The sequence below is a fragment of the Heterocephalus glaber genome, unplaced genomic scaffold (genome assembly GCF_053883595.1).
Source record: "Heterocephalus glaber isolate CG9 unplaced genomic scaffold, H.glaber_assembly_v1.0 deba00001615, whole genome shotgun sequence".
Classification (NCBI taxonomy): Eukaryota; Metazoa; Chordata; class Mammalia; order Rodentia; family Bathyergidae; genus Heterocephalus; species Heterocephalus glaber.
The window spans coordinates 871045-886800 of record NW_028258386.1 but is presented as its reverse complement, the minus strand read 5'-3'; the positions used below and the strand labels follow the sequence as shown (position 1 = coordinate 886800).

Genomic DNA, 15756 nt, shown 5'->3' with positions numbered 1-15756 from the left:
TGCTATCAAGGAGAATAATCTTCAGACTGAAAAGGGTGAATCAAACACTGATATGAGGGAATTGAAATGCAAGGTGGGGAAGAAATTGTGAGAGAACATCTAGTCACACTAAACGAATTCAAATCTCCCAATCCAGATGACTCACATCTCTGCTCAGAATTCACTCACACAAGAGACTGGCTTGCTGTGGGCACTCTGGAGGATTCAGAGAAAATGGAAAGATCCCCAAGACAAGACCATGTCTAATTTAGCAAAGGGAGAGAAGACAGATTTTTGCAAACTTCAGATTTGTGAGCCAGATGTGGACCCATGACAGAAGTCTAAGGTCTGGGCCTGCAGAAGGGCATCCCAGAGCCTCTCCAGCCCCACCTGAGGGACAGGGTCAAGCCAGACCCCCTTCCTGCCAGCTGAACAAGACACAAACTGCTAGGGACACAGCAAAGGCCTGTGCCTGGACCCTGAAACACCAGCCACACCCAGGACAGGGAGAGGTAGCTTCTGGGCAGGATACATAGAGGCCCATAGGAGCCAGCGCTGAGAGCCACAGAGCTGCCAGACACACTGTAAGAAGGCTGGTGGCACTGCTGGGGGACAGTTCCTCGTCTGGAGGACAACAGCACAGACCCGCCTGGCTCCATCAAATCATCAAATCAAAACACAAAGAGAATTGCTGGATTGCTTCTCGGGAGGAATGCCTGAGAGAACTGGGATAAGGGCTTAGGGAAAAGGAAAGGAAGAAGACTCTCTGGCTCTCCGACAGGCCGCGTACATACAGGCAAGAGAGTAAATGTGCTACAGGTGGCTCTGTGACAATAGCTGTAACCACAGAGTGGGGGCAGAGCCTATGGTCACCCTCCATACGGGCAGGCCAGCTTAACTCAATGCAGAGGGCCAATAGACCTGCCCACTGATAGGATGGACTGCATTAGGAGGAAGAGGAGGGAAGACTACTGAATATCTATATACATCCCAGTAGGGCAGGCCTGGCCCATAGCATCTCGTTTACCCCCAGCAACTATCTAACAAGGTACTTTTTATTATGCCCTAGGAATGAGAGGTCTTGGCTCAGAAAAATTATCTGCCTCACCTAAGGCCAGTCAGCAGTTGCTGAGGCCAGGAGTCTGACCCAAGTGTAGACATGAACCCTGAGCCCATCCAACCTGCGGGCTTCTTCTAGTCAGTGGCAAAACCATCACCAGCTTGGGGAAAGAACGGAAAACAGCCTGCATCGGGGAAGCACTCCTTCACAAGGGAGATTCTGACAATAATCGGGATAAACAGGATTTCAGAAGCAGGAATGTGATCGTTTAGTAATAAATAAGTACAAATTCAAAATACCATTTTTGCCCACCAAATTGATCAACTTAAAACAGAATGAAAATGGGAGTTTTTAAGCTTATCATAAAATATATACAAATTTTAAAAAGCTAAATGCCCAAAACACTCAGGAGATGAAAGGGGTGGCTGGAGATCAGGAGTTGGAGCAGCCTGGGCAACATAGAAAGACCTCATCTTAATACATACATACATACATACATACATATATACGTACGTACATACATACATACATACACACATACATACAGTAGTATCTCAGTTCATGAACTTAACTCTTCGCACAATTCTGGTCGCAAACCAAACTGGATGAGAACCGAATCAAATTCAATGGTTAAGTTCAATGTTGACCTTATGGGGAAATTTGATTCAGTTTTCATACAGTTTGGTTTGCAGCCAGAGTCATGGACAGAATTAAGTTTGTAAACCAACATACTAATGTACACATAATTTTTTTCTTTTTTTAAAGACAGACTTTTTTTTTTTCCGGTACTGGGGATCGAACTCGGGACCTTGCGCTTGCGAAGCAGGCGGCAGCACCACTGAGCTAAATCCCCGGCCCTGTACATATAATTTTAAATGCTAAAAACAATACCTATAAAGTTAAAAAGACTAAAAAACCAGATCTGTAATAAATATAATAATCAGTGGCTTAAAAAAACAGACCAGGAAAATAGATTTATAATAAATATTCCAATTAGCAATTAATATCCACATCACACAACAAAGACCTACTATAAATCAATTAGAAAATGACAAACCTAATAGGAAAATGGTCAAATGACATTAAGAGCCCATTGTAAAAATAAGAACTACAAGTGGCCAAAGAACTTATGAAAACATGCCTAGCAATGTTAATTTTTTAAAAGCAATCTTTCTGAAGGTGGAGAAATGCTGTGATAGTACAGGTGTAGGCTAAGGAACTCCAAAAGCCTTTTTATAGTACATGTTTTCAAAGAGAAATTTGGTGTATTCATTGAAATTATTTCTGTAAGCCAGAATAATTTTAAATGCTTATCAACAGGAAAATGCCCAAGGAAGTGCTGGTGATACCTCTTATGTTGTCGAAAGGAACAAAGTAAATTGATGTTCAAAGAGGTCTGATGTGCAGAGTTTGCCAAAATGTATTGTGATATGGCACGATACCACCTGTACCAACAGCCTATACCTGAACAGCTCCAGCAAGGCAAGCCCAAGAGGCAGGTCTGGAAGGACACTGCAGTAAGGGCTGTGATGAAGAGCCACACTTGGCCTGTTTTCCCAGTGTTTTAACTATTTGCAAACATGCTTTATAGTTGCAATTAATTTAAGAAGTGAACAGGAAATTACCCAACATGAAGAATCAGGGGAGATCAGCACCGTCATATCCCAGTGGTGTGCTGAATGGGAGCTGTTACAGCTCCCACTGCATGGCAACCATTGTGCAACCCTAGGACTTGTGGCCCAGTCATTGTACATTTAAGTATAATCTTCTAAGAAAACAAGTTCAGGCAGCTATAATGATGGCCAACGTGGCATATTTTTCCTAATAGGAAAAGACTAAAGCAAGGTAGTGCAATGGTGAGTGACTGGAGCTTGACAGCACATCCCTAACAAGGAGCAGTACATGGCTAATTCAGTCACCTTTGTGATGCAGAAAGAAGTCTCACTTTAGACTGAGTTTTTAAAAGGATGCTAAATGGCATGCATGGTTACAAACCCATTATTGCAAATATTGTAACATTACAAAATGTTTCATGGCAGATGCCGGTCTGGACAGGGGTATACTAAGGAGAACAATGGTCACTTTCCTAAGTAGGGGCTGATTTGGACAACTTCATTTTTTTCTTTGGTTTATCTGCATTTTTGTTTCCCCCTACTCTTAACATATATGATTAAGAAATAAGCATAAGCAATTAAAACAAAAAAGAAGCAATGCTGCCCCACGGCTGGATAAGCTCCAAGCAGACAGGTGAGTAAATCCCATGACACTAAGCACCAAAGCAGAGTCTTTCAGGGTCAGGAGGGTGGGCTCCCCTGCTGATGCCACAAGTACTCAGTTAAACTCTGAGGAGAGCCTCCATTTATGTCCATCCACCCAAACTCAGGCTCTGTCACTGGCTGCTCCAAGCTGCCAGCTATAGAGCTGCCCAAGATGCCAGGTGCCTACCAGGTACTGAGTGGGACATTGGGGGTAGAAAAGAAAAAGGTTAGGATTAATCCATTGCACCTCTGCCAGAGGGGGCAGCAGGGAGTGGTCAGAAGAGGCTTCAGGGTGGGCAGTGCTTTTCAGGTGACCTCAATGCCAACAGTGGGTGTTGCTAGAGAGTGTGCAGGTAAAGCCGGAGGAATCTCAGCTCTGTCCTAATGCATGGAAACCCACTGATAATCTCTGGAGGAAGCTCTCCTTCCATAAGTGGAGGCCCGGTCATAGATGGAAGGTCCAGGAAAAAGGGCATCAGTGGAGCAGTCACAGTTTCCGCTCAAGTGAAAGATTAGTAATGAACTGCCATTGTGGAGGGAAGACAAAAGCAGCACAGGGGACATTAGCTCAATGGTCACAGTGGAGGAGGGGTGACAGGAACACCCTTTTTATAATCAGCCCCCATAAAGGCCAAATGCTAATGCCCTTCTCAGCATCCCATGACTACAAGCTGAGAAAGTACATGGGAGGTCCCTTGGTCAAGTAGAGCTGACCAAGGTACAAGGGAGGAGCTGAGAAAGAAAAAAAAGGAAAAGGTCTTGGAGTAGCTATTTAATTAAAATTATTTGTTTAACTCAGTCTTCTCCAGCAGGGATAGGTGTAACCAGCACACATGATGGACAGGCACTTCTGGCTCTTCAACCCATAAGTACCTATTTAGGAGACTTAATGTGCTGAGGGGAAAAACCAACACACAATAACCCTGGAGCAGGAAGTGCTGCATATTAATGCAGCTGCTGCCAGGAATGGTGCAGAAACCACTTCAAGAGGAGATACTGATTGAGCCTGGGCTTAAAAGGACCCTAGCAACAATAATGGAGGGAATGACATAAATCAGCAGCAGAGAACTTCAACTTAACTGTGAGATTAGCCCTTGGCCTTGCATGACAATCTCCCCTCTTCTAACAAGCTATCTATCTGGCTTTCCCTGCAGCATTTACCTTTACTTCTCTGGATAAGTTTTGATACAACAAAAAAGAGAAAAGGGGAATAAGGAGTTTTGGGAACATGTCACTGGCATGAAAAAAACCTGCCCCCCCCCAAAAAAACAACCCTGTCCCAGACATTTAATGCCAAAGAACCAACTGCAACTTGGTGACTCTATGGACCCTGGCTTATGCCCAAAACAAACAAAACCCCCCAAATTGTGGGAAAAGATACTTCTGAGGAAATCAGGGGAATTAATGTCAAATCTCTGAAGTAAGCTAATGTTACTGTAGTTATGTAGGGAAATGCCCACATATTTTCACAGATGCATATTGAAGTATGTAGGTAAAAGAGTCACGGTCACTCGGATGTGATCCACTTTGAAGTACCTAAGGAAAGAACAAAAGAAAATAGATAGGGCAAATGTGGCAAAACCATTCAGTCTGGGGGAGAGGGAGAAGTTTATGTGCCAATGCACTATGTATTCTAACAGGAAATCCCACTGAGGTCCATTCCAGCAGAGAGTCAAACAGCTCTCTGAGTAGCTGGCCCAGTGTGGTGCACTGGTAAGTAGGCAATCCCCTGAATCTAGCTTGCCAGGGACTATGGTAAGCAGATCTGGACTACTTCCTATCATCCCAAATCACTCAGGTGACAACCGCCACATCTCTCCAAAACAGTTTCCTTATCTGTAAAACAGAGATGTTCCTGCCTCGTAGGCTCATTTGGAGCAGTAACAAATTCGTGATGCACTCAAGACATGGGGCACTTTTGCAATAAGGAATGAAGCAAATTTTCACCCAGCTCAGAGTTCATTACGCAGTAGCTTCATAGTTCCCTGCAGCCAGGTAGAGTTGCTTGACTAGGGCTTAGGATGTGGGGCACACTCAAAAATATTAGCTACTAGGTGCCAAGAAAACAAGCTTGGAGACAAAGAGGTATGATTTGTTAGAAATATTGTATTAATTCATTTAATTTTCAAAGCTACTCTAGGAGATCAGAACTGCTACTATACCTATTTTACAGAAGCAGATTCTGAAGATCCTGATTAAATCTTGGACCTGGGGTTTAATGAGCTGCAAAACCTCAGGCAGCTTCTTAACTTTTCTGAGTGTCCTTGTTTTCATCTGTGCTAAATCCCTCCCACTCCCATCACAAACCCTACCTGACATAACGTTGGTATTGTACCTAGCAAAGAGGAGGTGTGCAGCCAGGTCAAGGGGTCTCTGGCTCAGATGTCTATCCCAGAGAAGACTGGCTGCTGACAAAGGCCCAGGAAAGCCACAGCCTCCCAAAGGTGCAAGACATTGTGGTTTCTGCCCTCTACCTCTGCAGTCACTGTGACAGAAATGAGATGATTTCTGCAAATATGAGGTGAGACTGTGAGGTTAGGAAATAGATCTTTAGCAAACACACCAGAAGCAATACAAAGACACAGGGAAGGTGGGGTGGTGCAGTGGTGGCAGAGGTGACAGCAGTGTGAGCGACTTTTCAGGTGGGAGCAGTGGTGAGGAAAATGATGGTGATGGTGGTGGTGGTGGTGGTGGAGGTGGAGGTTTAGCGTAGATGGTGGAGAAGGTGGGGTTGGAGGAGGTGGTAAGGAGAGGGTGGGGTAGCAATCTTTTGAGTGTTTACTGAGAGCTAGGACTATATTAGATATAAAGTGTAAGCTACTTCAATTCCTCTCATAATTACCCAGAGAAGTGGGTCCTTTGTACAGATGAAGGAAATGAAGTCTGGGAAGGCCTAAATGCTTGGTTAATGTCATGATGTTTCATATTTAAGGTAGAAAACCAAGGTCCAAAAGCATCTAACTCCAGAGCCTACAATCTTAACCACTCTCCTTTCTCCTTCTGCAGTGGAAAAACTTTAGGGCTACTGGATAGATAGGTGAGGAACTAGAGTCCTCGCGATATGATCACATAGTTGTCTGACCTCCATGGACAGTCAGAACAATAGTGAACACACTGTTATGACTGGCTGGTAGCAGTAAGGGCAGCTACCATTTACACAGGATATACTACAATAGACCAGGCTCCATGCTTCTTCCTTTATTATGCAAAGTGATAATGTAATTGTAGGGTCCTCCTTGTGAAGATCCAGACCCCAAGGCTCAAGGGCTTGAAGTGACTCGATCATCTGTGAAGCCAGTCAGGAGTAAAGCCATAATGCAAACTAGGGCTCCCCTAGATCTGAAAACCCAATCCTCACCACTGTACCAAGTAAGTCTCAAGTCTTACCTGCCTCGGAGCCATTTCTTACATGTGAAGAGAAATGGCTTCAGTCAGTGATTCTCAGTTTTCTCATAGTTTCCCTCTCTCTGATTACCCTTATCAAAGAACTTGGGTCCCATGGGACATGTAGAGAAAGGCAGTTGTACATCTCTAAGTAATATATTATTTTATTCCTCACTTTTAGTATGTGAACAGAACACACAAAGTAATTTTACAGTGGTACCATTAGCAAATAGAGCCTCTTACAGAACAACTGGTGGGCATGTGTCCTTCTTAAACCAACCTGGTAAATAACTTCTGGATTTAAAGGTTTTCAAAAGCCCCTGGGTCTCAGGCCAGTCAGCTCAGCAGGTAAACAATGATTAGGAGGCAGGCTCTTTCCCTGTGGGAGATTTCTCACTGTACTGTTTTCAGGTAACTGGTACCCACTGCCTCCTCTGCCTTCCCACGCTCTGGAAGCTTCTCTCCACAGGTGCAGGTGGCTCACACTGGGAACCCTTGCTGCTCTTAGTCTTGCCTCCTCAATGGTAGACCAGGCTCCGAATTGCTAGTGTCAGCTCTGGGCCTCCTCCATGCAGCGCAAGTGCCCACTGGCCATGTCTGAGTGGCTGGCAGTTGACTGTTGTTGCCTAAGACACACAGTTCACTCACTTTGAGCCTGGAAATCTCCACCTCCCAAGCCAGAGTGGGACTCCTCTGAGCAGCCACTCCAGGTGGCAGCGGCCCTTCCATGGCATCCCCTCCTCTAATTTTGGACAAGTCATCCACTGAGAGTTCCCCCTCCAAGGAGCAGTAAGAATTCTCCTCCTTCCATGAATATGCTGTGTCACTCCCCTTAAACTGTCAGTGTGCTCTCTTTGAAGAAGCTGCTCGGAAGAGTGGCCCACATTTGTTTCCACCACATCCTTGCATTCCCTGCTGATCCCAACCCTATGAGGCTAGCTCCGGTCTCCACTGCGCTTCTGAAAAGGCTCCCCGGGTAGAGTTCCCATCTCCTTCGCCACCAATGGAAGAGGCCTGGTCTAGTCCTGTAGTCTCTGGCAGTGCAGCACGTGTAACTCTTGGCTGTGTTCTTGGTGCAGCTCCTCTTCCTGAATGGATCTGGGGAGGCAGTACAGTATACTAGAAGGAGCAGACTTGGGAGCTCCACAGATCAGACTTTATCTATCAGCTGCATGGCTCCTGGCAGCTCGTTCAGCCCGATTCTGCAGTTTTTCATTTGTAAAACATGTGTAGTATAATCTACCTTGTAGGTTGCTGCCAGGATTAGTGATAACTTACAAGAAGGGACCTGGCACATAGCATAGGCTCAGAAACTCCAAGTGACTGTCATCTTGTGGGACACAGAACTCCCTGACTGACAAGTATCCATCATCTCCTGGTCATCTCAGCCTCCAATGCTCACCATCTTCCCCGAGGGTCGTGGCTCATGTGAAATCTTCTCTTTCTTGTAGTGGTACCATTATTCTCCTGGGCATTTAAGAGCAAATCATTTCCCAGCTTTCAGCCCTTACAGAACTCCCAATGTCATCCTCAATGAAGGCCATGCTTGTCAGCCAGTCAGCCAGGCCCACCCAACTCACACCACCCACTGCTACCCTTCACGGGAAAACCAGGCCAAGGCAGAGCTCCATCCAGGAGCCCCAGCTTCCCACATCCTGCCCCTCAGGCTGCCCTGGGCATCCTGCTCATTCTCCACACATAGCTCCACCAAGAAGTCTCTTTGGCAAGCCTTCCGCCTCCCCTCCCAGAACCCACCACATCACTGTTTCCTGCTTCCAGATGCACACTTTCCTCTGCTTACTCCTACAAACATTTACTGAGCACCTACTCCATGCCAGACACTCTATCTCATCCCTTGGTGATGAATCATCGTCTTTGAGTCAGCCTAGCAAGGACTCTGTGCTTGCAGACCTTTCCCATCGGGAACAAGAGACAGCCACAGATGCTACTAAGCGCAAGTCAGCGTGGTGTTCGCTAGATCCCTGACAGAGTGCCAGCCCCAGGGGAGGATGGGAGGGAGGGCAGTGATTCTGCTGAGCAGGCCAACTGAGCTATAGCTCCACACCCTGACCCCAGCCCTGGCCCCATAGTACCTGACAGTGTCCTACCAACTCTTCCAGGGTGAGACTTGTAAAATTGCACCAGTGGGAAGCTAGGACACTCAGAATTACAGGAACTCAGAGGAGATGAGGCCCCAGGGGAGAGAGTACACTATTCTGGCTGTGTGTCTTTGGGTAAGATCCTTCACCTTTCCCGGCTTACTGCCGTCCAGTTACAGTGAGGAGGAAAGGCTGAGTAGTGGCTGGAACCAGTGCTTCAGAGCCTGCAGCTCTGGGGGAAAGGTCCAAGCAGAGTCTCAGAGCACAGCAAGGAAGGTGCAAAGTAGCACAGAGGGTGGCCCTGTTGACCTGTCCCCTTGGCTGCACCCCATGGCTTATGGGGTTTGACACTGGCGAGCAGGCTAGTGAACAGCCCTGAGTAAATCCTCACCGGCTGAGCACACCCGTAACTGTCACCCAGACATGGCCCCTTCCTGTCACTACTCCCCCCAGGTTACCATTATCCAGTCTGTTCCACTGTCCACAGGATTTCTTCCATGTCTGCCCCTTTGCCTAACAGTGCATTTGTGGGAGTCACCGACAGCACGGCTTGCAGCCAGAGACTGCTCACTCTTAAGTACACCTGAGAGGGGCAGTGTCGGAGGCTTACATTCTGGGGAAAAGATGCAATCCAGGAAGAATACACACATTTCTAAGTTTCTCTCTTTCTCTCAGATTCAGTCTGTAGAGCTAGCCCTGAGAAATCCCTTCTCCAGTGTGCAGCTGCCAAGTTTGGAAAGAGTAAGATGAGGTCTTTTATAGAAGTAGCAGGTGCTCTGGTCACAGGAGGAAGCACACAGGCACCTCCTTTTCTGGTGTCCTAATCCTCACATTTCCTTTCCCTTCCAAACCAGAGAGGTCTCATGAGGCAGGAACCACAACTGTCTGAACCATCTTTGTGCCTAGCAGTTGGCAGGCTTAAGTCAACGTGGAATGAATGAATGGCTATGCATTTACTACAGAAGGGAGGATGGAAATAACATTGAAGAGAACTGAATGCTTATGCCAATCCTCTGATGGTTTCTGTAAATGAATTATCACTAATCCCAAAACAGTTGGCAGGTTAATCTTAAATCCTTACTTCAAAGATAAGGAAATTGAGGCTGGAGTATACAAACAGCATGCTCAGAGTCACAAAGCTGTCCCATTATCATGGAAGAAGTTGAGTGAGGTTTGCCAGGCCTCGAAGCAAACTTGTCCCCACCACCCGACTAGGCTCCATGGCTGATCATGGAAGGCAAGGTCTCAACCACCCAGAGCAGTCAGCTCTATGGGCTACCAGGGTCCACATCAGAACCATGTGACCCAGAGGTTCCTGCCAGAAGGCAGTAAGAGGCACTGGTTCTGAAGAGGCTAGAGTCCCCTTGGCCCAGGAGAGCTGATCCAGACATGTGGGTAGATCCCACTCCTAGGAAGTTACCAAGTGACAACTGAGCAAAGCTTGGAGGCCAGGTATGGGGGCGAGGGGAGTAGCTAAGATGGAATGAGGCTCAGTGACCATAACTCAGTTTTACCTTCATGGTCCACATGCCCAACTACAGATGAAAGGGCCGTGTTCTCTGTCACCTGTGTGAGAATAGCTGGCTGTAAGCAGTACATAGTCCACTCCCTTGTGCACCCTGCCTGACCAGGGAGTGGTGAGAGGCTCCCAGCAGACATCAGAGAAAAGCCTGTTGCAGCCCAGAGATGAAGCTTCTCCATCTCAGGGAGCAGGTGATGGGGTCAGCATACACCCTGCACACATACACACGTGTACAACACACACTGATCCCTTCTTCCAAAACTCAGACACTGACATAAAATACAATCCCCAGTATTGCTGGACAGGAGGGAATGGGGCCAGCCCTCAAGGGGCACCCAGCATCTGCCACACATTTATAGACACTGCTTCCTTTAAACTGCCTGCTGACTCCCTACAGAAAGCATGAGTATCTCAAAACGGAGACGTGAGGAGGCGCAGTGACGGCAGAGGATGGCGATGCAGTGTGTGGAGCCTTGGGGCTCTGGTGCCCAGGTGCCATGGGCTGAACCACACTGCAGCCCTCCCTCTGTGACAGTGAGTCCAGGGCATGCCCTCTGCCGCCATGAAACCCTCACGGAGCCTGGCATCCTCAGCACCTCACTGCTCTCTACGGTGAGGTGGAGGAAAACACTTTACTTAGACCTTGTAGTGTGGGCAGGGGGAACGACTACTCAGAAAGATTAAAAGTATAGCAGCCCTACAAAATATACTTGCCACACCCAAGAATAACCATCTGGGGAAAAGACAATGATACAAAAGGGTCAAGACATCCTCTCTTCCTTGAACAGGATGCTGGGTTCGGTGCAGATTTCTCCTTGCTGCCTGTCTCAATAAGCGAGGGGGACCATATCCTACAGGCAAAGGGTGGTGGCATTCCAGCCAGCCTGGACAAACCACAGCTGTCCCATCCCCCACCTGCCCTCCTCACTTGTGCGTACACCCTAAGATGTTTTGGGTGGTCAAGGGTGATATGGCAGCTGATGGAACTTTTCCCTGCACAACTTTCCATTGTCAGTTGCTAACTTAAAAGGAAATGGGGAAAAAAAGAAAAGAAAAGGAGTATGATGATTGGAAGGTCCTGGAGCTGCATGCACAGAAGCTGGAAATGTCAAGGTCTGAGAGTATTCAACAAATGAAAGCTCAATTGTATAAAAGCAACAGCTAATAAAAAAGATTGTTGGATGCCATGTTTTCCATCTTCCCAGCTATTACAGGGATAAAATTATCCATGGGAAAGGTCAAAAACCTTTTTCAAAACTAATACAATTAAGCCTTATTATTCTTTGGCTTTTCTCTCTCCTTCTCTGGTTCGCCTGCAATCCACCACACTATCTCCTGCACCAGTCTCCATTTCCTGGGATGTGGAGGTGCTTTCCTTTTTTTATTATCACCAGCAAAATGCTGTGTTTAAGAGTCAGAAAGGAGATCATGTTTATGCACCTCCTTCTGGAAGCATCTAATAACTCTTCACAAGCCTGTAAGAGGACCTCCCATTTTTTTCAAAGCTCACATCTGTATATGAAAGGAGTTTGGACTCCCCTTCACCAGGAGTGGAGAAGAAAAGATGATAAAGAAGGGCTCAGCCAGGAGAATTTCCTCTCCTTCAGCAAAGCAGAGGACTGGATTTAAGGAGAACTGAAGTAGAGATGAGAGTGACAAGGGGAAAATAGATTTTAGAGGAGGAAAAATACTGCGAGGCTATTTCCCTTCCACCCCAAACAGACACATGTACACATGCTTCTAGCAGCCAAACCCAGAGACAGAATCAAGAGGAGCACAGTGGGAGACCAAAGCATTGCACATACAACCAAAAGAAAAAAAAAAAAGGAAAGAAAGAAAGAAATCTGTGTCTAGGAACATATGGGCAACTGTGATAATTAGAGCTGTGGCTGGTGGATTTTCTTTTTTTTTTTTTTTTACCCTTTTCCAGGATCTCAAATCACATCCTTGTCATTACAAGCTACAGTCAAACCTGTGCATGGGGCTGGCCTGAGAAACATCAGCTTGTTAAGGGCTACTCTGTAAGGGTGGCAGGTCCCCGAGACTGCAGGGTGGCTCAGTGAGTGCTTCAGGGTCACACGCATCAGACCTGGCCCTCCCCGCATGCCCCGAGGAGGCAGACTAGCACCTCCCACCTGTCTCCACTGCCTGGAAATCCAGAAAGCCACATTTCTGCCAACCACCACTGTGGCCTGCCCCGGGAGAAAACCCCTGTGGAAATCAAGCCCCTCAAGCAAACTGTCAGTTTCAAAGCTCCAAACCGTGACAAATGATTCTCGAAGATCTGCCTGCAATACGTGATGGCTCAGGTTGCTTGGCATGCTGTCTCAGGCAAGAGGGAGAACAATTTTTTTTAACCTCCCAACCATCCCCTTCCATGTTTTAAGCTGTTTCTTTGGAAAAACCTATCATGATCAACAAATTAAACCCCCCAAAGTAAGCAAATCACTGGGTGAATTTTAAATGGTCGTTGTGGACATCTAAGAAAAGGCATGATGATGTGTCTTTAAATCTCATTCATTTCAAAGGCTTATCCTTAGAAAAGCAGTGAGTGTGTAGCAGTAGTGCACTTTGATCTTCCTGGCTCCCAGGAGAAAATCAATAATACAACTTTAATGTATTTGTATAGCAAGTCTTCACGTTATTATTATTTTTACCCAGTGCAGCTTAACTAAAGTGAGAAAGGTAGACTGGGTCTCAGCACCGCCCTGTGGTGAAAGGGAATTTTTTTTCTAAAACTGAACTACAGCAGAGCCAGCCACATTCAACAAAAACTGGACCAATTAAAAACCAATTATCTCTGTGAATGCAACTTGTTGAAAAGCTGGCTTTGGAATGCGGGAGGGAGGGCCCACAAGGTGACTAGTATAGGGCAAGTGGGCCCTGGGCCTGCAGCCCACTCCCTACAGTGCTGGAGTGGGACCAGGGCCCTAGTCTGCAGCCACACACAGCCCTACCTTCCTCTCAATGCACCCCAGCTGCTCCTGGTAGAAGGTGTCGTGGTGTCGGAGCTCTGCCTCTCTGCTTTCCAGCTCCCTGGCCTAGTTGGAAGAGAACAAAGCCCGAGTTAGCCAGCAGCAACGATGCTGAACCGGTGCTGCAGGGAGACGGCGACTGACATTTCTGCTCACAACAACACTCACAATGAGAAGAGTCACAATAATGAACCGAAAAACCTAGGATATGGCAGATTGTTCACATGTATTATGTTTAATTTTCACAACAATCCTTCAAGGTGGGTAATTATTAGAACCATTTTGTAGACAATAATCACTAACATTTATTGAACGCTTACTATCTGCCAAATACCGTTCTACCATTCTACGTGCTCCCCGCAGATTATTTCCTATGCTCCCTCCAATACCTCTAAAGGCGGGAAGATTATTATGATTACACTTTACAGACTCAGAGGCAGACACGACGGAAGGGCTATGGAACTGTCTGACAGCTCAGTCAGCTATTCAGAGAGGAGCTGGCTTTGAACCTGGATCAAGGCAAGGAGTGCCTGGTGGAGGAGCTGTGCTGCCCAGAGCCACAGCACCCGGAAGTCCATACCACGGTCTCACGCTCTGAGCTGTGAGGGCAAGGATGCATGCACACAGTAGAGAAGCACAGAATCATACATTAAGGGGTGCTGTCTCCGCCTTATCCCTGATGGGAATGAGGGAACACAAGGCAGAGGACACTCTCTCAAGTTCAGTTAAGATGAGAGCTGAACTAACCCAGGTAAGCAACCTGGCACCGGCAGACCTAGACTTGAGCCAGCCCCACCTCAACTAGCTGGGAGACCCTGAGCGATCTAGCTTTGCTCCAGAGGAAATCATACCCAGCCTCCTTGGTCATGATGTATGGAACTGGAGCAGAAGCACCCTCCCTGCACCACTGCGGCCGAGGGTGAAAGAGATCTCAACAGGCAGGGGAATGACAGGTCCACAAAGGTCACCAGCATCACAGCACAGCAGGCACCATGTGTCCACTTGCCAGATACCAATGTCACCAGGTCTGGGGCCTTTGCAGGACGAGGCCCCTGGTGCCTGCGGAGAGGAATCACACCATTCACTCGCTTTCTGCCCCCTCCTGGGATTGAGTGTGGCTGAGTACTGCAATAGGCTCCTGATGGCACTTCATTCTCGCCACCCTCAAGGGCACAGCTTGTCAACAACTGAGGCCAACTTGGAACCCAGGCTTTTCCTTTTGAACTGTACTACAGTATCAGCATATGGTTTCAATCACTTAAAATTACTGCACAAGAGAAGCACCCATGTTTCTGAAAGCCTAGGAACTCTTTGGCAATGATCCTTCTGTTGGCATGAAACCTTCTGGAAGTACTTGTGAGGTGGTCAGTAATGGGAGCTGACCACACAGCCCTGGGGATGCCAGGCCAGTGGGACAGGTGGGGAGGCAGTTTGCATACCTCTACCTGAGGAGCTGTCACAGACTTGAGAGAGCTGCTCTCCTCCTCTTGGGTATTTTCCCTCACCTGTAGAGCAGAAAAATGCAGTAACTTGGCTTCCCAGATGCTGTAGAATATCTAAGAATGCCAAGAAGGCTCCTGGAATGCCAACACTTCAAAAAGCTAAACACAAACAGTGGCACTGAGTGCTGGGGATTTCTCGAAGGATCTTTCAAAGCAAGTTGCCGGGGCTGATGCGTCCCAGGCAATGGCTAATCTGTGTGGGCCTCTCAGCAGCCCAGCACTTAACTGTGAACAATCCCTGGTGCCATGTGAGAAGAAGCTCATTGGATGCAATTAAGCAGCTGGTACCAAGCATCTCCCAGGGCTCTGGACCTGCCATTTCTGGCCAGTAGTCCCAGCCAAGCAGGAAGCTGACAAGGCTCTCCAGTGGCATTCATGAGAAGCAGTAGGGCAGGAGGGACAAGGACCTGATCCATATGTCCACCCACCACCCACCTGACACCCTCTGATGCTTCCTTTGGATGGAGGCTCCCAGTTGTTCAGCCCATGGCTTCCAGGCTGTGTCAGCAGAGGGAGGCAGAACTGAAGTGCCGGGCAAAGATACCCACTCCTCAGCACCTCCTAGGACCAGAGAGACCGCTCAGACACACAGGAACACTGAGGGCCTCAAGGCCTCCTTTTGACTCATGCCACCAGAACATGATTAGGCAGGCAACAGGTAAGAATGTGGTGAGCTGCCTGGGGAGGGGTGAGCCTGCCCCTGTCAGTGGAAACTCTGATCTGCTCCCCATGCCAAACTCCTCAGCTTTCCTCACAAGTGAGCCAGTGAGGTGGCCAGCCCATGGCCCCTGTTTCCGGATGACCCATCACTGCCTTCTTGCTTCATTCATTGCTGAGATTTGTAATGAAACCCTAGAGACTGATGACAGACTGGACATGGCCCAGGAAGAAGGGCTGCAGAAAGTGAATGTAAAGCAGATGCCTGTGGGTCATTGCCTGGCCCAGGGCAGGTGCTCAAGAGACATGGGGCCGATGGA

The 15756-nt window shown here is 47.5% G+C and overlaps 1 protein-coding gene across 15 annotated transcripts in view; it reads right to left on the bottom strand.

Moving 5' to 3' along the window:
* Chchd6 (coiled-coil-helix-coiled-coil-helix domain containing 6) overlaps nt 1-15756 on the bottom strand; it is a 251791-nt gene that overhangs the window by 110144 nt on the left and 125891 nt on the right. For 6 of the 15 annotated variants that reach the window (XM_021250288.2, XM_021250292.2, XM_021250294.2 and 3 more), the window contains exons 5-6: nt 14717-14782; nt 13260-13343 (exon numbers count right to left, since the gene is read on the bottom strand). The exons of 3 other annotated variants lie outside the window; for them this stretch is intronic. In XM_021250288.2, the coding sequence (XP_021105947.2) occupies nt 13260-13343; nt 14717-14782 (150 nt within the window). The remainder of the gene's footprint in view (nt 1-13259; nt 13344-14716; nt 14783-15756) is intronic. 6 more of the 15 variants (XM_021250290.2, XM_087196828.1, XM_087196829.1 and 3 more) reach the window with 1 other exon arrangement.